This window comes from Electrophorus electricus, chromosome 25, assembly GCF_013358815.1.
Source record: "Electrophorus electricus isolate fEleEle1 chromosome 25, fEleEle1.pri, whole genome shotgun sequence".
Lineage (NCBI taxonomy): Eukaryota > Metazoa > Chordata > Actinopteri > Gymnotiformes > Gymnotidae > Electrophorus > Electrophorus electricus.
In genome coordinates, this window is record NC_049559.1 from 6,141,000 (window position 1) to 6,162,633 (window position 21,634).

The 21,634-nt window shown below is 48.0% G+C and overlaps 1 protein-coding gene and 1 long non-coding RNA gene across 2 annotated transcripts in view; one reads left to right on the forward strand and one right to left on the reverse strand.

The window, feature by feature from the left end:
• The first annotated feature begins 3,047 nt into the window (after positions 1 to 3,047).
• On the forward strand, positions 3,048 to 12,051 carry LOC118240781. Its single transcript, XR_004775614.1, has 3 exons — positions 3,048 to 3,084; positions 3,580 to 3,668; positions 12,007 to 12,051. It is a non-coding gene; the product is annotated as an uncharacterized LOC118240781 (long non-coding RNA).
• The window catches only part of klf7b (Kruppel-like factor 7b), a 33,761-nt gene continuing 23,517 nt past the window's right edge, over positions 11,391 to 21,634 (reverse strand). Inside the window, exons 2-4 of the mRNA XM_027032646.2 lie at positions 20,038 to 20,650; positions 15,496 to 15,619; positions 11,391 to 11,603 (exon numbers count right to left, since the gene is read on the reverse strand). Coding sequence (XP_026888447.2) covers positions 11,552 to 11,603; positions 15,496 to 15,619; positions 20,038 to 20,650 — 789 coding nt within the window. The 3' untranslated portion in view covers positions 11,391 to 11,551. The remainder of the gene's footprint in view (positions 11,604 to 15,495; positions 15,620 to 20,037; positions 20,651 to 21,634) is intronic.

A 21,634-nucleotide genomic window follows, 5' to 3' on the forward strand; every position in this document is an offset into this window, starting at 1 on the left:
ACACCTGTGGTCAGAACAATGCACAAAGACCTTGAGAAAGAGGAAACACATGTTTGTCACTGCCACTGTTTGTGTGTGTGTGTGTGTGTATGTGTGAGAGATTCAGGGCTTCCTTTTCCTGTCCCCTCTCAGGCCTGATAAAGTAGAGGAAAATCCCAGGATGAAAGGCAGCACAGCCTGCCTCTTGCTCACTTTATCTTCCTTCACACTTTTTGTGCTGTGAGGCTGGAACCGATGCTGAACAGAAGACAAAGGGACTTTGTTCCTGCCACAGCTCTGAATCAGCGGCGCGCAGAGCTGAGCACACTGCCCTCCAAACCAAACCAAGCCTTGAGCTGGCGTGTGCGGGCCCACGCTGCCATCTCGCAAACACTCGCTGCTCATGTTTTTCATTATTCACCGAACTAAAAACCAGAAGTATGGGGAAGGTTTTTGCCATGTGTAAGTACTAGCTGGGGATGTTTACTTATGAGTGGTTGGGGGGAGAAGTTAGTCTTCAAAGGCTGGTCTAACATCTGAACTCTGACACAGGAAGGTATTAACAGCCTCACTGTTTTCGATGCACCACTGGTCTACATACTCGCACATTTCTCTCAAACTCCAGAAGAAAGTGGCATGTTAGATTATAATCTCATTTAGCAGATGCTTTTCAAATGTGGGTCAAAGGATCAAGTTTGCACAGAGTCCAGCTTTTCAAACGTACATCTCAATGCCCGATTGCCTTGTCTTAGTCTAAGGCTTGAGGCGCGAAGGCAAGTGTTTGTCATGGTCCGGACAAGTTTTAGAGCACCTGTCGAGTAATCTGCCGTCATTATGAGAGTTACCAACCAACATTTTCAGCAAAATCCTGTTATTCCTGCTAAAGTAAGTATTCGAACATCCATCACTCTGAGCGGTTTCCTCCCACCATACCTTTACTGGATCTGGGTCATAATGTATTGGCTGAATGTGCAGTATTCCCTTGCATTTTTTTTAAAAAGAAACATTTATCGGAAGAAACACACCAGCCAAGGACACGATAGAGTCTATCGGCAGAAAAGACCGCTTCAGCGATAAAGCCGCAACGATCTGAGCATCTGGACCGACAGCTTACTGCATGGAGCTCTTGAGAGGGTGACGAAGACTTCAGCAGCTGGAGATGGAGAAGGAAGAGAACCCAGTGGCTGCGCTTTAAGATAAGCTGTCGTCAAATCACTTCAGATGTGCATGCATTTACCCCCGAAAAATTTAAGGGCGACACTTCAGTTTCGGCCTGATAAAGACACCCAGTGACAGGAACGCACTCTCGCAATCAGGAGATACCGACTTAAGCACCGGTATTGACTACTCCACTCTTACTGGCGCAGCCAGTCAGCAACACCAAGAATAGGATCATTATAGAGGATTTCGTCAGATTAAGTCAAAATGTTCTGATACAATCTAAAGTCCATTAAGGGTACGGAGGGACATGATGAGGGTCAGCAGGATTTGGCACGTTCGATACGCTGAACAGCTTTCGGCGGGCTCGGAAATTAGCCGCCTCTCCTCCAACCCCTTTCTTTTTGACTTGCCCACACGTTTCGCAACGGAACGTTCGAGCTTGTACGAGTAGCAGAGGAGGTGGAGAAATGACACGTCCTTTCTCTGAAGCGCCACGGAGGACTAGTCTCGGCTGGCGGCGTTAGATGCTCCTCGACAAAGCGTAGAGGAGGCATGTGCAATAAAGGGGGGGAACAGGAAGTTTTTGGTTTTTTTCCTGTGTTTTTGTTACTTTGTATGTAAGTGCGTGTGCTTGAGGAAGTAGAGAGACCGCAGAAAACAAGAGGGAAAGAGTCCATCCCGTAACTCGCCCCTAAGCTGCTGTCGCTGAGCGATACGTTTTTAGGAGCATTATTTAGCACTCCTAGCCTCGCGCAGTAATTGCCTCACTTATTGAGTTAAGAGTGTCCAGATGTGCTAAGAAGATTTGCCTAAAGCTCCCCGAGTGGGTGACCCTTCCGTAACCTCTGACCCTGCTGAGCCTTGACCTTTGGCAGGTGCATATTTGAATCGAATGCCCGTGTGCCTGCATCCTGAAGATACCATGCTCCCTTCACGCCAGTGAACTCAGAGAACTCAGTCCTGCGCAAATCGACTATTTGGTGTTTGTGAGTCACTAGCTCAATACTGAGAATATAATGGACTCTGTTTAGAAGTGGTGGAGAAGGTCTATCGGGGAAGTTGTAGAAGATTCCAGTGAAGTAGCTTTGCATGGACATCATTAAATCTGAATCACTAAGATGAAACTTAAACAGACATTGCAGTGATGCATCTGATCCACCTCCATGGGATGACCTTATAGTATTTGAGTGTGTGTGTAAAGGTGGATTCTGATTTATTTATTTTTTGCTATTTTTCTACTGCAGTAACAATACGGGCCATTTCATTAACTCAATATTGTGGGTGTAAATGAAAAATCCACTCCCATTGAAATGTGGGTAAATCTGCATTTAAACACTTTTCAGAGCAGACCGTCTATTCACACATACACACCAACCTCAGATTCTGTGCTCTGCTGCCAATGTAATCCACTCCTATTCTAATTAATAGTAGACATAAGGAACCGTTTTTTTTTTTTTTTTTTTAAACAGGTATCAGGTCCAGTTGGCACCTCCAAATGAGCCGGCCGAGCTGCCTCATGGTGTCGCTAAACTAAACTGGCAGACGAAATTGCTAAAATAATTAAGTAGCAGGTTAAGATACTGTTGGATTAGCTAGCTTCTCATGGCCTATTTAACAGCTAATAATGAAGTACCTGAGGTTGGTGGAGGCAATCTAAACAGGTGGTGCTCACCTGCTTCATTTACTAGCATAAACAGGGCCAGAGGTGACGTAGGCGGCACATTTTAAGGAGACGTGCTCCATAATCTCCCATCAATCTTGGGATTTAGCAAACGTTCTGGGTTTACCCCACCTCTGCTATTGTCTGTTGGCACCTAAGACTTTGTTCTGTTTTCTGGTGCGAGAGCGGTGTGTTAGTTTGCTGGTTAGCATGAGTAGACATTTCTACAATAACGGATTTGGGTTCCTGGAAAGAGGTCAGCATTAACAACATGGCTTCACACGGTTTGTACTTCTGCAGGCTCCGATATAGGTTGAAAATGTTTCTCTCACCTTGTGTTTTGTTCCGTGTACTAGTGGAAGTCAGTTTTTTGTTCTTCAAAAAAGGAAGATGACAGAAAGTGATGTTAACATCTTTCCAAGATTAACTGAAACAACCATACAATTTTGAGTCAGGTTTTAGGGCGAACAGATGAGAGTCTGTCATTATATACACCACAGTGTTTAATAACCAGATGGTAATTATGACTTGGAAACACCCTTCACTACATTTCCCCACTAAAAAGCTCATTGTTTTGATGATTAATGACACAATGCAGTGTTAGAATTAAACTTAACCAATCATGATTTATACTTCTTATTCCTTGTACCTATAAAAAATTCAAAAATGATATAATTAAGCTGGAGAACTGTTGTCTGTGCTGGGATCCTCGTATTGTGCGGAACATGCATTCATTAAACTACGACATTTTCCCTCATTTCCTGTTTCTATTTTGTCAGGAAGGAGAGCATTTCCTGTGCTGGGTCACCCACGGAAAGCCTGCATTCTGTGCTCTGGGCCCCCAGAACAACACATCAGCTGCAGAGTGGTAAATATTATTCCCCTGACAGTCCCCCTGTTTACATCTGCCTCCGCCCCAACTGGAAGAGTGTTTATGGCTAATATGGCATTCACACATGAGAAATTATTTATTCATTTATTCTGGTGTATGCAGTGAGACAATGCGATATTCTTATCTGTCCAAATATGTAAGACTCTCTCATAACACAGGGCTTCAGAGATTAAATTCTAATATATTGCTATCATATAATTTAAGTGTTTTTTAGACCAACTCTGACAAGTTCATTGTTATAGTAATCGTGTTTGTCATGCCGTGCATATATTTGTCAAAATTCAGTAGAATATTGTGAATATGAAAATGTTTGGCCATTAATTAGGGGTATCACATTTTTGCCCTTTGACATTCCATGAATAGAAAGCTGTCCCCAATCTCAGACGGGGTCTTCCCTTGTTTTTACAGTCCTTCCTCACGCGTCCCTGCGCGTTGCCTTGTTCGCATTAATCCCAGAATACTGTCCTCTGGGACTGTCGAGGCGCGTTTACTCCATCGCAGTCGGGTGACCAGATCTGCGCCACAAAACGTCATCATCTTCCCCCAGCCAGCCAGAGAGTCTTGTAAATTACATATTATCTTCCGCTATCACCTGCTTAATTAAACGACCTTTTGTTAGTCAGCATCAGTTACAGGGGTTTAGCCCCATTAAAGCAATAATCACATCAGCGCCCAAATTTCCATTTAATCAACACGCTAATTTTAGAGCCATTGTCTCCGCGCGCAAGGGCACGAGGACGTGTTGCATTAATAAATGTCACGTGGCAGGAATGGGCGCGCGTGGCACCACCCAAACGATTCGCCCCCTGCGACGCGGGGAGAGGGGGTGATTGCACCGGCGACGGCCGGGGGCTGGGATATGCACATTAAGTAGCTGACACGGTCCTCTAGAGACAGCCGGAAAACAGCGACAGGCAGAATTTATCATCCCCCCCCGGAGCGTAAGCTGATTCGGCAGGCTAAGTTTATTAAGCAGTCACTACCACATGCTACCCCTCAATTTGAGAATAAGATTAATTATTGCTTACAGCTCTGATTTGGAGTGAGCCGGGTGAAGCGCATGGACACATATTGCTTCTGCAGGGACTCATTTCCTCAAAGGACACCGACATGCGAGGTCGTGGAAGCCCTTTGCGCTGGGCCAATAAATCAGTGATAACTTTTGCTGTTCTACGCAACGCTCCGAGGCTCGTCTCGTCTGCCCCCCGGGCTGTACCGGCGAAGAACGGAGGCTAAACCATAAATACGAAAGGGCGATGAAACACCCCCACCTCCGTTTAAAACGACAACAGTGCACCCTACGCGGTGCACTTCTGCAAATGAAAAGCGGGTCACGTGAGGGCAAGGAGGGCTCATTTTCCAAATTGAGCTGGGCCTTGGAGCCCCTGCCGGTGCTTGACCATGACATTGCAAATTTCCACTACAACCATAAGCAACTACGACGGAGAAAAGAAATTGCTCCCCGAAAGACACTAACAGGACTGGTGTGCTGTAGAATTACCTCCCCCCCCCTCATAATGGCTCTCTAATTAGCCATTAGTTATTTGATTACCCTTTTTAATCTGTGAGTCATGGGCATGGGCTTCGTAAATGGCGGCTTAGTCGCTGGCGCACTGGTTACAGCTCCAATTAAAGGACACGATGCGCCAAGTGTCCCTGAGAGACAAGTTTGGGGAAGCCATAGATATTCATGAGGGTCTCTAATTTGTAATAAGGTGCAAAAACTAACCTCACCACTAATTCAGGAGCACGAAGAAACAGTACCAGTTGACTACTGTTGTGAAAGAACTGCAGTCTTTCAATAATAATAAAGCACCACAAGATCAGGCTATAAAAAAGAAGCTATTGTTAGAATGTCTTCCTCTGGAGTAGGGAGGGGAAAGTCCGATCATTTTGTCATGAGTCCCAACTTGGAAGGATCCCTGCCAAAGTTCGGTAGCTACATAAATAGACTTGTGCCCCCCCCACGCTCGCTCACTGTCACCCCTAAGGACAAACACCAAAGCATTCAGATTCTACCATTTATTACACATATTACATTCTTAAATAAAAATGCTCCACGGAACAGTTCTTGCATAGATATCTTACAATACCAATTTAAAAAAGAATTATGAAACAGACCAGTAACAAAAATAAATTTTATCTTCTTCCTTAATAAAGAACATTACCATACTAACATTATATCATACAAATAATAATATTTTAAACACTTTGTACAGCAAATAAAAAGAGAATTAAAAAACAACAACCCAAAAAAAACGAACAAAAAAAAAAACAAAACAAAAAACAAAACAAAAAAAACAAAAACCCGAAACAAAAAAATAACGGAACCGAATAGAAAACGGAGAGGAATTGAGCATTAAGGTAACAGTAAGTGGGTGAAAGGTGAAACGGTACAGTGGTTGTGGTGCGGACAGGTATGCCAAGGATGAACGGTGAGGAAGATGGCGGAACAGGATGAGGAAGGGTTGCTGCACCAGCGAGAAAACTACATCCTGTACAAATGGCGAGAGCGTCTGTCCTGCCACCTCGGACACGTAATAAAGATGGCGTATACGTTACTCCCCTTTTTCTGACACGGTCTGCGCAAAGCCGTCGGCAGCCAGTCGCGGCGGAGCAAGTGGCCAAAGAGAAAAGCACCTGTTGGAGGATGTGTGTCAGCTGAGGTCCGTCGTTGGGCGGGTTGCTTCCTGCTCGGCGACTGCCGGGTACGTTCACAAGTGAAAAGGTCGCCGTCTCGACAGGCGGTAATGCACGTGGGCTCTGCGCAAAAAGCGAAGGGGGTGGAACCAGAGGTTAGGCACTGGTCCCGAGTCCAGTGGGGCTCGGAGCGGGGCAGTGCCGCTAGGGCCATTTGTAGTGTCTGGGAGCTGATCTGGGAGCAGTTAGCAGCGGGTCGGGCAAAGGAGGAGAGAGGGTTACTGAGAGGGAAAGAGACGTCTGGTGAATCCTGTATATACCGACACACAGAATTTGGACAAGCATAGCAGATAGACTGGTTCCAAGATGCACATGTGTATGCAAGACATGAGCATAGCAACTAAACCACAAAACAAACCAGAGCCTGTTTTGAGAAAATCCCCTAAAAGAAATCATATCTATGTGGAGAAGCTATTTTGTGGTATTGTGCTGCAGTAGGACACAGCATTGTATCTCCCGACACTATGAAATGTCAGCTTTAATAAGTCTCCATTGAATTAAACAGAAATTAAGGTTATTAAGAATGTTACATTCAGCACAATGTTGATGGTCTATTCCAGACAGAAAAAAAAATCATTTTCATCCCAATAGCCACTAAGTCATTGCTCACGTCATCCTGGGACAGGTGCATCTTTAAACGTCACACGTTGTGTGGACAATGGACATTGGTGCAGAAAACAGCCTAACCCTAGCGGCACACACAGAGTGCATATGGTACGCATGGAAATGATTCTGGTTAAACTAAGAACTGGAACACCTACAGTCTGTGAGTAAGAGGTGCTAGAGTCAACCGGGACCAATTGCCTGTCTCGTAAAATCCCTCTGGTTCATCGTTCTTATCTCTGTGTGAGCACTTAATAAAAGGTGCCAAAAGCTCCGCTTAAGCCAAAATGGAACAGCTGGGGCTTTATTTCACTGGAAGCCATCTTAAATGGATTTATAACGAAAATGTTCCCTCCTTAACAAAAAAGCAAAACAAAACAAAAACAAACAATCCCATCTTTTACAAACTTCCAAGTATCTAGGTGGTCTGCCAATTGTGGCTTTTTAGTCAAATCCAGCCCAAATAGAGACTTGTATCTGATAACTAGGGGAGGATTTCCTGAATGTAGCCAGGAAGTACAACATTTTACAATTTGATACATTTCATCAGGGAAAGTGATGTTTGGCATCACATTTTGACAGGCATTTCCGACCTTCGGACTACTTTCACCCAAGACATCCGTCAGAGAGATTAAACCCCACAGTAAAATGTGCAGTGTACTAAAACCAGTGTAACTATCTCACTGCTTGTGAACTGCTACTTGGAAAAAAACGAATTGCCTTCAGCTTGGCAAATAACCCAGCATGACTATATTACAAGCACACATGCTCAGGACCACGGCTGTGGTCACACACTGACACTCAGGAACAGAAATTCAATGGGGGTTGGGGGTTTAGGGGCATTAGGGCATAAAATCTCATAGATGGTCATTATAAAGCGAAAGCAAACAAACAAACAAACCAACCAACGTAATAAAAAAATAAATAAATAATAATAATAAAAAAATCCTCTTTCTCTCATTTTTAATCATCAACACCCAGCAGTTTACTTGCAGACACATTAATCTTTGGGCAAAGTGTAAGTGTGCGTTTGATGTCGCTGCTGCAGTTGATTGTGCACTGATCAGTGCTGTGGAGAGAGGGGGTGGGTGACCAGACCTCAGCCAGCGCAGGCGATGGCTACAGCATGCTAATCACTCTTCTACTCAATTGGCCTTTTTCATATTCATTTGGTAGGTTCTGGAACATTACGTCTCTCAGAAAAGAACGCTGCGCACTCTGCAGTGTCAATTTACAGTTTGGAGCAGGTCTTGCCGTGTATATCGTAAGATGTTACCGTCAAACTGTTTGCCGGCTAAAAGGTCGGTCAAATATCTGTGCTGTTCCTTGGATGAAAAGGACATGATGTTTTCTGGTGCAGGTTTTCTGCTCTTTTGTCCTGGCCAGCTTAACAGAGAACCCCCCCCCCCCCCCCCCGCCCCATTTCCATTATGTTGAGCTGAGTATCTTAAGGAGTTATGGGAGACTAGTTTCAAGATGATGAAATTGTGTTTCTGTGGCAGTACATCAAAATAAGGGGGGTTTTTTTTTGGCGAGGGATGGCTATATATACTTTAAAAATTGCGTAGGGCAATCACTGCCAAACGTCAACATGTGACTCCCAGAATGTTGATTCCATTGTTCTTACTGACACCAGTAGGACAGTAGAAACATTGGTGACCCACAACCCCTTCAACGGGCCTGTAGTGTTAAGCACATTCCTAATATGACACTGTACCAATATTCCTCGTGTAATGCGCCCTGCTTTGCTCACAGACAGGCTTACAATCGTCACAAATGCATGCTGCCTCTAGTGGAAAGTGCCACACAACCCCAGGTTGATTGTACGCCGAGTGTGGGAGGGGTCAAAATGTCATCCCTCCATTTCGAGTTTGGCATCCTCTGCATCTCAGTGGAGAAACAAACATAAAACATGAAGCAAAAACAAAACTCAAAAACATCAGATTAAAAAAAAAAAAAACCCTTAAGCACACGGGATGCAAATTGAAGCAGAGAGCAAAATCCAGGTTTGCTAAAGCAGATTATGTCCTGGTGGACAAAGAAGCGTGTATGTGTGTGTGTGTGTGTGTGTGTGTGTGTGTTTGTCAGTGGAGAAGGAGCTGTCTTCAGCAGGTCTTGTATGGAGGGCAGTGCCTGACAATTGCTCTAGGGTTTCTGGTATCGCTTGTGTTGCGAAGTTCCCCTGAAGTCCGACGTGGGTTCGTTCAGATGAGTCCTGTTAGGTTTGTTCAGATGAGTTCTGGTGGGTTCGTTCAGATGAGTTCTGAGACCCGAACATGTTACTGTCGAACGGTGAACAGTGATGGCTTGGAATCTCTCCCTCCAGCTCATTAACGTGAAGAGGACCCAGCGAGGCCGTAGCAAGCTCCACAACCTTGGAAACAATGCTATAAACTCACCCCCAGTGCTAAAACTCACCCCCCGGTGCTATAAACACATCCCCAATGATTTAGAGTGCACTGTTAATCTTGAACTGGACCCAGGCCTGGCGATTGTTAGAATACAAGTATGAGCTCAAGCCTTCTGACTTCACAGCTTGACTTTAGGCAGAAAGAAATTCTCCTTTAAAACAGCAACGACAAAAAAACTCTTAACTTCGAAGATATCGGAATAGAACAAATAAAGGCGGAAGCAATCTGTGCGCGTGTGTGCATGTGCGTGTGCGCGTGCATGTGTGTGCGCGTGTGTATGTGCGTGACATAGGCTGTCATGCAGTGTTTCGCTTGTTCATAAACTCACTAATTATTTTTCCTGTGACTTGTTCAGCATTATCTCCGTGAAAGACGCATAAGCAGAGAAACCCTTCTGTGTTTTCATTGTGTGAGAGATTTTTATTGTTGTTTTTTTCCCTAGTATTTATTTATTTTTTTTGCTTGTTTTTGTTTTTTGAGGTTTTTTTTTGGTTTGTTTTTTTGTTTGTCTGTATGGAAAAAAAACAAAAACAAAAACAAAAAAACGCACAGAGAACATTGAAAAAAGTCAGTGCAGATAATGGCTACGAAACAGGCAAAGTCTGGCCTGATGCCACTCTCCTTTTCTCCGGGGGGGTCCTGATGCCAGCAGGCGTCTCCAGTCTGAGAGTCAAACGTCCTGCACACTGTCCTTCCTCTGCTCTGTCCAGCTGGGGACCGGTCACCCACGAGCCCCTACTCCTCTGCAAAGGGTCTGTGCTCCAGTATGGGTGCTGGCGCCAACACCAAGCTCCCCGCACGTTTTCCAGTGTCAAAAAAAAAAACAAAAACCCCAAACCAAACAAAACGATAAAACGAGGAAAAAAAAAAAAGGGGGAAAAACAAAAAGTGCAGAGCGACGATCCCTCCCTCCCACCGCCGATGCTATAATTGCGTGAGAGCGTGCGATCGGCTGGGTCGAACCGGAGCGGAGCTAAAACGAAAAGCAGAGGGCCATGTTCTTTGTCAGTTGCCCAAAGTCCTCTGGGTCTTTGTTTTTTTTCGCGCTTTTCAGAACCCTTTCTGTCGGTGCTAGACAGGCGCCACTGAGTGGAACCCTCACGCATACAGAGAAGGGCGCCGGGTTCGGACCTTGTCCCACTGTCCGCATGTCAACATTCACGCGCTTGTATGCAAAAGTTGTGGGGTTCCCCCCCCCGTTGTTAATTTTTAAGACATATTAAGTTCAGAAACAATCTTTTTTTTTTTTTCTTTTTCTTTTTGTAACACTGTCTTTAAAAAACAAAGGCAAGAAAGTGTCGCTGCGCATCGTTTGAGTGACCTGCGGTGTGACAGGCACGAAGATCGGAGAAGGGAGCGCGCTCCGAAAGAGCAGGGAGGGAGAGCATAGGGCTCCTCCCAGGGGCGGGGCCTCGCTCTTGGCCACTAGCTCCATTGGTCACTGTCCAATATGTTGGTGGGGTTGTTGTTGGTTTTTTTTGTTTGTTTGTTTTTTTTTGGCAACAATCGTCTTCCAAAGTGGCAGCTTGTTGTACATGGCGTGGACCGTGAACCACGGTCAGGTCGCTGTGATGAGTCCTTGGTGCAGACAGAAGAAGCAGAAGAACTTTCCAGAAGGCCTTTGTGAGCGTGACTCTCTGAGACGACATCTAGATTTCTACGGCTGCGAAGCGTCGACTGTGCGCTGGATGTGACGTGCGCTGGAGGTTTTGTACACAATAGAGTGTTCACAGGTCCTCTGTAGTGATTTACTGTACAAAGAAGGGAACTAGTGGAATAAACAGCAGTTTCTGGCAGTGTCTGAATCCCGAGCTAAACGCTCGGGCTTTTTAAACTGATAAAAAAATGAGAAAATGGCATGAATTTGCGGACTGTCGAGAAAGTTGTAGGTGAAGAATCTGGCAAGATCTGCCCTCAGAATCTCCGTGTCTCGTGTGTTCCTGGTATTCCCCCCTCCCCCCCTCCCCCCCCCAGGAAGCTCAGGCTTTGTTTTGGACTTCTCCGCAAGGGGTCTCCTTCTCTGGCCGGGGTGCTCTGCCTCTGCCCCCTTCAGCCTTTCTTCCACTCTCCTCCGTCTCCCGCCCTCTCCCTCTCTCTCTCTCTCTCTCTCTTTCTCTCTCTCTCTCTCTCTCTCTCTCCTCGCCCTCAAATGTGCCTCTTCATGTGCAGAGCCAAATGATCAGACCTGGAGAAACACCTGGGGAGGGGGGGGAGAGAGAGAGACAGAAAATTCAACAGTGTTAGCCTGTTAGCTTAGCGCGGCGACGCTAGCCTAGAGTGTCAGCGTTTGACGGATTGGGTCGGGGTCTGAGAGTGGTTGGGGACCATATGACACCCTGCACAGGCTCTGCAGATGGACTCTTTCAGGCTTAGTCAGAACAGAAAGAAAAACAACATTTGGTGTTCAGAGGGGGGAAAAAAAAAAGAAGGAATATTTAAGCATTTGATTTTTCTTTCAAATCAACATTGCGCCAGCTCGGTGAGACGCACTGTGACTTGGCTATTCTTTGCTAAAAGCCGGATAAAAGCGTTCTAAGTTTCATAATGTTGCAGAGTCTAGCTAAATTTCTGTTTCTGTTTTATTATTTATGACAATGCAGGTGCTGGCACCACGGTATAAAGCGCACGGCCACGTTGGATCTGTAGCGTCTGACTCATGGCTGCTGGACTGGGACCGGGCCCTGGGCTTTTCTGTCAGAATCGATTAAACTCACTGGTTGTAACTGCTACTGGTGGGAGCAATAAACAACAGCTATGGAAGAAAATCCGCAGTTGAGATGCCATTTCTGCTTTACATTTATTACACTGCCGGGATCAGTGTATTACACTCACATACAATCAAAGATAAATCAGAACTGGAATGGATAAAGTAGGAAAAAAAAAAGGACAGTAGGGCAGGAATGAAGAATTAACATTTCAGTTTGCCTGTGGCCATATCCATTATTAACTGGGGGAGAAGCACAGTGCTAAATCCTGTGGTGCCTTTCCCAAACAGGCAGAAGAAGAGTAGGAGAGAAAACACACAGTTGGACTGAATTCTGCTCTGTTTTAAAGGAACATTTCAGCCCGGCATTCCAACATTACCGATAACGAGTGAAACGCAGTAGAGTCCAGTTAGCATCATGCAAAGGAGTTCATTCTAACGAATCCCCGTGGTTTTGAGTAGCTGTTAGCTTCTTAGCTTATTTTGCAAAGTGGTCAAAGTCACTGGGCATCTGTAACTTGTATTTTATCCCTGTGCTTCTTCCCTAACAAATAATCAACCTATAAAAAACATTTCTTTCTCTAGTCTCTTATCATAGTGTCTTTGCTGTAAGGAATCTCGGGTTGATGGGGCAGCGGTGTGTGTGTGTGTGTGTGTGTGTGCAGGGCTGCTGGACAGATGGCCCTATGACATCGGCCACCACACCAGCTGGCACACCCATAACCCCCCTCTCCACACCCTACAGGGGGGCTGGACTTGATTAGGCAGGATTAATGATGAGCGGCGCGTGTGTGCGCGCGCGCGTGTGTGTGTGTGTGTGTTAGTTGACTGTATTTGCTTTTAAACTTTCCACGGCTGCTGCTCTCCACAGCCTATTTTGATGGTAATGTGGGATCCTCCTGACACACGCGCACGCACGCGCGCACACACACACACACACACACGGACGAATCCCCGGAGGAGTTGGAAGAGAATGCCTCGCAGGGAGGGCAGAGGGCGCCAGCTGACTGTTCGCTTGCGCATCACTTTTGAGATATTAACGCACGGAAGTGACTATTCAAGCTGAACTAAAGATGAGTATGTGTAAGACTCTTTCATAAACATTAACCATGGAGGTAGCACTGGATGAGGAAGCATAATATCTTCATTTACCTTAGTTTGTCTTTCTAAAAATAATTGGTTGAATTAAACTAAAATTTACACCAACTGAACTGAAATCAATTCTTTTAAAGAAAACTACCCAGCCAATATGAGATTTGGCTATCAGAACAACGCAAACCAACTTACACTCTCTCTCTCTTTCTGTCTGCATCACAGCATATGGATGTGGACATCTCTACTAACAAACGTTCTTTGCAGCATTCCGCTCTAAATGAATTAGTCCCCTCCGCGGAGGTTCTGCAGGGGTTAATACTAAGCCCAATCCAAAGAAACAGGAACCAGGAGGGTCCAATTTCAAAAGGCTCCCTAGGGGCTGATGGGGGCTCAGGCAGGGGGCTCTGCTTCAGCTTACACTCCCTGCTCAGAAGCTGCGCCTCTCGATGCCCCGGCATCGCATCAAGTCAATTATAAATTTCACATTGTGCATCCACATGCCACCAACCCCCTTCTTCCTTGGTCAGCGCTGTCTGTGCATTGTGCTCCCTGTGCCATCCTCATGGCACCCGTGAGGCATCTGCCTGGGCTTAAAGCGCAACGTTGACAGTGCTGGCGTTGGGCGTGGGTGTAGTGGGTCCTCGGGGAGTAGCCTGTACTTGCTGCGGTAGTGTGGGGGCAGGCGCCTTTTGAAAGGGGCGAGACGAGGCCCAGTTGGCGCGCTGGCGGGCAGGATGGAGAGACGCAGCTAATTGCGCTTCCACCTGGAGCACGCGCATGCGCACGCCGCCGTGTAATTGGCTCCGTGCGGCCGGCGCGACTGACAGCATTCTGCTATTGTCACCTGACAGGCCATCACTCAGAGCTACTACCCCCGGCGCCAGTGGAAATCTCACTCGCCATTCTCTGTTCTCTGGGAATCGCACTTTCTCTCTTTGTCAAGCGCGCACACACACACACACACACACACAAACCGTGCACATGCTCAATCAGCCCTCCCCAAAAGCCATCACTGTCGCATCACTTAAAGACAAAGGGAGTCTTTGTTTCTGACAGGACTTTGGGACGCGACGATGGCGTTTCCGTGTGCCGTGTACGTGCGCGTCTGTGTTGTGCGTGTAGGTGCTCCTCTCTCTCTCGCTACATGGTTATGCCCTGCTTTACCCAACAGCCTGGACAGCTTGATTCCGCTTGACCTTGACCAAACAGGGCAAACATAGCTAAACTAGTCACATCCTGAAGAGATGAAGTACAAAACCAAAAACATAAACTTGGCAGGATAACGTTCCTAATGCCTCCCTTCTCACTCATTAGCAGCCAATGTATGAGGCGGTCTGAAACCGGAACCGCTTTATCTCCTTCCAAACGCTCCGGAATGTTCTACACCCCCCTACGTACCCCCTCCTTCCAAGCTCTTTTTACCACCATTATATAAAACTTGCATGCCTTCAAATGCACGTCCTTGGTTCATCTCCTCCCTTTGCTCGCTCTCGAGTGCTGGCGTGCGCCTTGCCGATGGAGAGATGGGGGCGTGGGTGGGGCAGAATGAGAGGGTGAGAGAGAGAGAGAGAGAGGGGGGGGGGTTAGAGATGGAGAGAGTGTAGCAGTAATTTGGTAATTGGTATCACAGGACTGGACTGTGAATGAACTACTCAGGAGGGAACGTAGAGGCCTGAGCAAACTGCCAAACGATCCGTCCCAGCACACAGAATGAACGCTACCACTCTTCAGAGAGGATTTCAGAAGGAGAGAGAGAGAGAGAGAGGGAGGGAGAGAGAGAGAGAGAGAGGGAGGGAGAGAGAGAGAGAGAGAGAGGGAGAGAGAGAGAGAGGGAGGGAGAGAGAGAGAGAGAGAGAGGGAGAGAGAGAGAGAGGGAGAGAGAGAGAGAGAGAGGGAGGGAGAGAGAGAGAGAGAGAGAGAGAGGGAGAGAGAGAGAGAGAGAGAGAGAGAGGGAGAGAGAGAGAGAGGGAGAGAGAGAGAGAGAGAGAGGGAGAGAGAGAGAGAGAGAGAGAGAGAGAGAGAGAGAGAGAGAGAGAGAGAGAGAGAGAGAGAGGGGTGGGGGTGGAGGGAAGCAACACATCTGAGCAGGAGAGTTTAGTGTTGCTGGCTCCCAGCTGAGAGGATTTTTATTTATGCGCACAAGAGGATTGCGAGCAGGCAGGTTTGATAGACAGAGTCAGACGCACGGCGGCCTCCTCCGCCGAGAGCTTGGCTGTGGTGGGGAGGTGGGAGAGGCCGGGTTCTGATCACGGAGCCCAGATGAAAGCGGGACTGTGCGTGCGCTTCTTACCTGTCGCAGTGGTTACACTTGAAGGGCTTTGCGCCGGTGTGTTTGCGGTAGTGCCTCGTCAGCTCGTCGCTACGGGCAAAGCGCCACTCGCAACCCTCCCAGGAGCATTTGTATGGCTTCTCACCTGCAGACACACACACACACACACACCACTTGAAACGCTCTCTCCACTCAAAGCTTGGACACGCACGTACCAGTGCAGACCATGCAAGACACCTCTACTGCATTCAACGGTGTATTAAAAGGATGTGTTATGTTTAAGCTTTATTCTACTTGTCTGCTCTCTAGCACAATTAGGCTCTCTAGCATTATTTGACAATCTCTGTATGTGCACGTGTGTGTGTGTGTGTGTGTGTGTGTGTGTGTGTGTGTGTGTGTACGGCAAGCAGTCACATCTTTTGCTACAGCCCAAACCTCCAGAACACTTAATGAACCAATCAAGGGCAATTTTCCCTCCTTCTAGGGAGAAGAAAAAAAAAAAACAAAAACACAACAGGACCTCCTAAATTAACTCATTCACCATGACAACATTTATTCATAATCCGGAGTCACGTTTCCAAAACAAGAAAGCATTTCCATTAACCATTCCACACCCCCTGACGGGAGATCTGAATTTCAGATGAGGTTAAGCAGATGTGCGAGGAGATCCCGCATTGTCTGACATGCCACGGTTTTATCCATCAGACGCGGGGCGGGGTGTCCGTAGTCACGGTTGTACCCCAGGCATGAGCTACTCTTCCTGGGGAGCGGACGGGCATCTGGCCCTAAGCCTGGAGGCCTGGAGGTGGAGGAACTGGAGGGGTGTCAGCGTCGCCGATTCAGATCCAGGGGTGGGAGCGATAATTGGGGCCTTAATGACGCTTAATGGGGGGTAATGCCATGCTCGCCGTCCGCCAGCTGCCAGCACGGCTGATCGTTGCTGTGTCGACCAATCTTCCTAACTAGACTAAAGTGACGTTTGAAGTGACATTTACGCCGCTCGAACGGAAACGCTTGGAGCTCAAGCTCGCGGCTGAAAGCACAGCTGTCCATGGCGCCCGCAAATGTCCTAAAGACATTGACTACTGCTGACTAACAGACATGGAGAGTGACCAAGACCCTGTCTGGAAGGAATTAGTGACTAGATGACTTATTTTTCAGACCCCCACCCCCCACCGGTAAAAGGTGAGCTGAAAAGCAATGAGCAGCCCTCCTCTTTGACAGCCACTAGACTCCCTCAAGACATCACGTCTGGTGCGGCATAGTTAAGGAGTCTACAAATCTGTGAACATGTTGATTGTTCGTGGCGTTTTGTTGAAAAGTGGCTTTAAAAAAAAAAATTAAAAAAAAGGTTTACATAAGCTGTGGGAATACTCTGGAATTGCGCCTCATCCGGTTGTGGAAGTCTGTGATGATGCAACCGAAAGCAAAGGATGACGCTCCGCGGACGACGGAGACGAGGCGTGCGATGGTACTCCCGCGGCCCTCTCCCTTCCTGCTGCCGCCGATCCGCTCGCGTTTCTTTTTGCGGATTACTGGCGCTTTGCATTATACCCCTTCTCTCCCGGGCGAACGCTGCACGTGCGTCCCGGGAGAACGGCGCCTGACGTCGCTTCCTAGACGGTTTGACTGTCACGCATCCGCCGGCAGGGGGCGGCTCCGAATGTCGTCCTTTGTCTTGCGAATTTATTTGATTTGCTCGTCCTTGGGCCCCTCTGGTTTATGAAATCAGTGCTAGATGATGTGCCTGTTGCATCCTCTCATACCTTTACAGACTGAGACAGGGACAGAGTGGCCCAGGAAGTCAAATCACATCAGCATTTACAAAATAAACACAAGTCAAAAACGCTACCGATACGCGAGGCAAAAGCACCATGTTACAAAAAACAGAACAAGGTTGCGTTTATGGAAACTGTGAAAATATCACAGGACTGAAAAATTAAGTGATATCTCATTAAGCCACAACACAACTGTGTTCAGCAAAAATGAAAAACATTTTCAAAAAGACTGCGTTTACGTATATTTGTAACGCCCACAGCGGAAGTGCTCCTGGCTTCTAGGGGCCCTTCAGAAACATAGCTGACATGTTGAAGTGGAATACAAGAGCAAAACAAAACAGTGAAGAAAAGAGGAGAGATGGAGGAGAGAGAGAGAGAGTCAGGCATCCTGTAGAGGCGTTGTCAAAATAAGTGTTCTGCCCATTCACAGCAAGAGGCTCAACAAATACCCAGCAAACACTTTGCTGCTGACTCCATGGTTTTTTTTTTTTTTTACTAATTGAAGTGAAAACGTCGACCCTCACAGGTCAAGAGAATGTCTGTTGTGAGTGACCTCAATGCAGCCTTTTAAAAATGCGTTAAATACATTTTTGTCACGTTTTGTTTTTTGCTTTAATGTATTTGTGTTCTGCCTCAATGCAGTTGCACTTCAGTTTGTTCTGTGCTGTTGTTGTGATTTGATTCTCCGGGCCACCGTAGAGGAGCCCTCCCTCACTCAGCTATATGCGAAGTGGTGGGGCCGCAGGTGTGAGATGGTGTTACAAACGTTTCACACTGCACTCTGGGTAATTGGCCAGAGACCCCCACCCCCAATCCATCCACACGCTCACAAACATGCATCCTCTCCCACCTCCTGCTACTACCCCCTTCTGCTAACTCACACTCTCTCTCTCTCTCTCTCTCTCTCTCTCTCTCTCTCTCTCTCTCTCTCTCTCTCTCCCCCTCTCTCCCTCCCTCCCTCCCTCCCTCCCTCTCCTTGTCCGTCAGACAGCAGCAAGGCAGGCCTGGACCTGCAACCATAGCAACCGCGACGCCAGCCAATTAAAACTTGGGAAGGCATGGATGCATGATACGGTCTCCTAGCAACCAGTCACAGAGAGAGAGTATGAGGGCGAGGTGTGTAGCTGCTGCATGCAATGCAGGGACACACTGCAGCACCAGCCAATTATTGTTCGCTTTAGATGAGTGTGATGTAGTTGCCTGGCAACCCAAGCCTACAGAGAGGACTGAGGGCTGGAAGTGTGAGCAGGCTAAGGCTGGATCCTGGGCTGGATTAACATACTGGAGCCTTGAACTGGTGTCCAGAGCTGCAAACCGTCAGCCTATGACCACCTTCCTCCTGCCACAGATACGGTTTCCTAGCAACTCACCTCATCCTCATCAACAAACCCCTCAGTTGTACTCCCACCGGTGTCCTAGGTGCAGGCGGCACAGTTAATTACATTTTTCCAGTCAGCTAGAGACAGAGCGAGCCGCTGTGATCTCTGAAGTCTGAAGTTAGCAGCCCGATTACAGGGTGCGCGTATTCCTTCTCTCCTGTTCCACTACAGAAGCAGCTTTCAGACGATGACCCTGCGCTCCCCTCATTGTGTGTCTCATTTAGAAATACACATCATTAACCTTCACGGCGTTGCACGCTGTTGACACAGCCAGGCAGGACTCTGTCATCCCTGCGTAGGTTTCCCTGCAGTAAACTTAATCTCCCTGTGTCAGTAGTCTAGTGCAATAATAACCGAGGAAAGAGGATTAAGATAATTACCTCACTGAATCCAGCGTTAATGAACATATTGGGTGCAGAGCACCAGCGTCTTTGGGCTTTTTGTATTTTCCGTCCTCCTTTTCCTGACAGTTCTTCCCCTCCCTCAACCCCGTGTTTTTAAAAGCAGGAGTCCTGACCGTGCGCTAGCGTCACGTGTGCGATTAGCGTCGACGGGGCTCACGGGAACCTGCCGAGTTGACAGGCGTCTCTGGAGCCAGATTAGCCCCGGCGAGGCGGTCGCGGACTCCGGATGGCGAGGGAGTGCGACTCGCACGAGGAGTTCAGCGAGAGGGCAACGGCATCGGCTCTGGGGTGGACGCGGCTGAATTAGCCGAGAAACGAGATTTGGCCCGCCTGCTCTATCAATCATCTGGCAATTACTGACTGCGCCGACAGGCTTTGAATGGAGCAGGCGGGCCGAGTTCGGCTCCGCACGGAGGAGGTACGAGACTCACTGAGGCTAGTGTTGCTGAGATACACCTCACCTCACTGCACAAAATAACCACAACCCTACACTGGTACGCAAGAATTCTCATATATATGCCTGTGTGTGTATATAAAATATATATATATCAAAATGTGTGTGTGTGTGTGTGAGAGATTTTATATATATATATATATATATATATATATATATATATATATATATATATATAAAATTTATTTATTTTAATATTTATTTATTCCCCCTCAGTGTGTGAGACACAGCGATGTGAGGGAGGTAGTAAAAATTGCAGAGTGGTACACAAGGTTTTCTAAACAGGATGTTATGGACAGGGATCCTTCATCAGCTGTGTAAGCAAAGTGCTTCTGATGCACAGTCTGTCTGAAATGACCTCTTTCTTTGAAAATCTTGTGTGCTACTCTGCAATTTTTACTACCCTTACATCTTTACTATAGTACACACACACACACACACACTCTCTCTCTCTCTCTAAAAAATGTATAAAAACACATTTGTTTTTGAGACCCAAGCCCCTGTTGGGATTGGCTGCCGTGCTGGTTTGACGGCACGCCCGGTCTCACCTGTGTGTGTCCTCTGGTGTGCCTTCAGGTGGGAGCTCTTTGTGTAAACCTTCCTGCAGCCGTTAAACTGGCAGCGATGGACCCTCTTCTTGTTCTCGGGCATGTCGCCCACGCCTGCTGAGCCATGGCCCCCCTCTCCGTCACTGTGCACGCCCCGTCCGGGCGGCGAGGGGAGCGAGTCTGCGGCCACCAGCTTGGCCGTGCCCATCCCCACCTTCTTGGTCACCAGCTTGAGCGTGAGCGTGCCGTCGGCCGTGGCGGTCAGGGTCTGCGCGGGCTTGACCAGGTGCCGGCCCAGCTCGGGCGAGGAGGGCGGCGTGAGGGATGTAACGGCACTCAGCTGCGCCGGGTTCACGCCGACGCTGCCCTCTTTGACCGCCGCCTCCGCGGGCGCGCCGCCGGACGGGGCGTGGAGGCTCCTGGGAAGAGATACGAGCAGGGGTGGCGGCGGACCGGACTGGCCGGACAGGCCGGACAGCAGCGGGTCCATCAGGTCCTCGTCGCTGTCGCCCTTCAGGTACGCCGGCGTCAGGAGGCAGTCCAGCTCATCGTCAAACAAGTCGGACAGCCGCTTGGGTTCCGTCTGCAGGTAGCGCTCCAGCTCCAGACACGTCTGTGGGAAGGAGACGGACAGAGTCAGGCATGCGCTCAAACGCGGGCAACCGCGCGAACCTCTCCAGCGCTGATGTTTATGAACGCAGGCTTGCTTAAGTGTGAAGAGGCCAAGTTCCACACTTGCATGTTAAGTGAAAAAAGAAACCCCCCCCCTCCCCCCCCAAAAAAGCCCAACACAACATACAAAACAAGGTAGCATTTTGGCAAGTGATATTAAACGTGAAAACACACCCTTGGCTCGCTTTAGAGAAAATACAATGATGATGCGAACCCAATCCCAAATGTCCTTTCGCGTGAGTGGCAGACGCCAAAGTGACATGCTAGCCGGATGCAGTCGATGGAGACACGGCAGGATGGCCCGAAGGAGCATCACTGCCTACAGATGAAGCTGCCTGCCACATTAACACCTTCCCTGTCAAAGTAGCCTGCACGATCAGCTGCACTTTGGGGGCGTAAGGGGGGGGGGGGGGGGGGGGACAGCTGCCAGAGAGAGGGGGCGATTGATCACGACCACGGGGGGAAAGCGTCTGCCAAGCCGTGGCCCGATCTCCCGTTTCGTGTCTTTTTGGAAGGGGAACAAGACGTCCCAGAAATTGCTGTTACTATTGCTGAGCGCGTGGGGGCTGGGGGCTAAAGGGGGTCACCCGTGCGGGTTATGCTTTTCCGGGTGGACAGCTAGCGTCACACTACTGCCCCAGAAACAAGCACCTTGCTTAAGAAAATAAACCTTTGCCGTTCTTTTGTGCAAGAGGGATTCATTAACATGAGAAATACCTTAGTTAGAGAGAGAGAGAGAGAGAGAGAGAGAGAGAGAGAGAGAGAGAGAGAGAGAGAGAGAGAGAGAGAGAGAGAGAGAGAGAGAGAGAGAGAGAGAGAGAGAGAGAGAGGAGTGTGCGTGTCCATGGCTCACTGAATGCTTGTTCAGCAGTTTCCTTTCTAACTGGCTAACAATATTGCTCTCCGGTCACAGTGGCCACTTTGG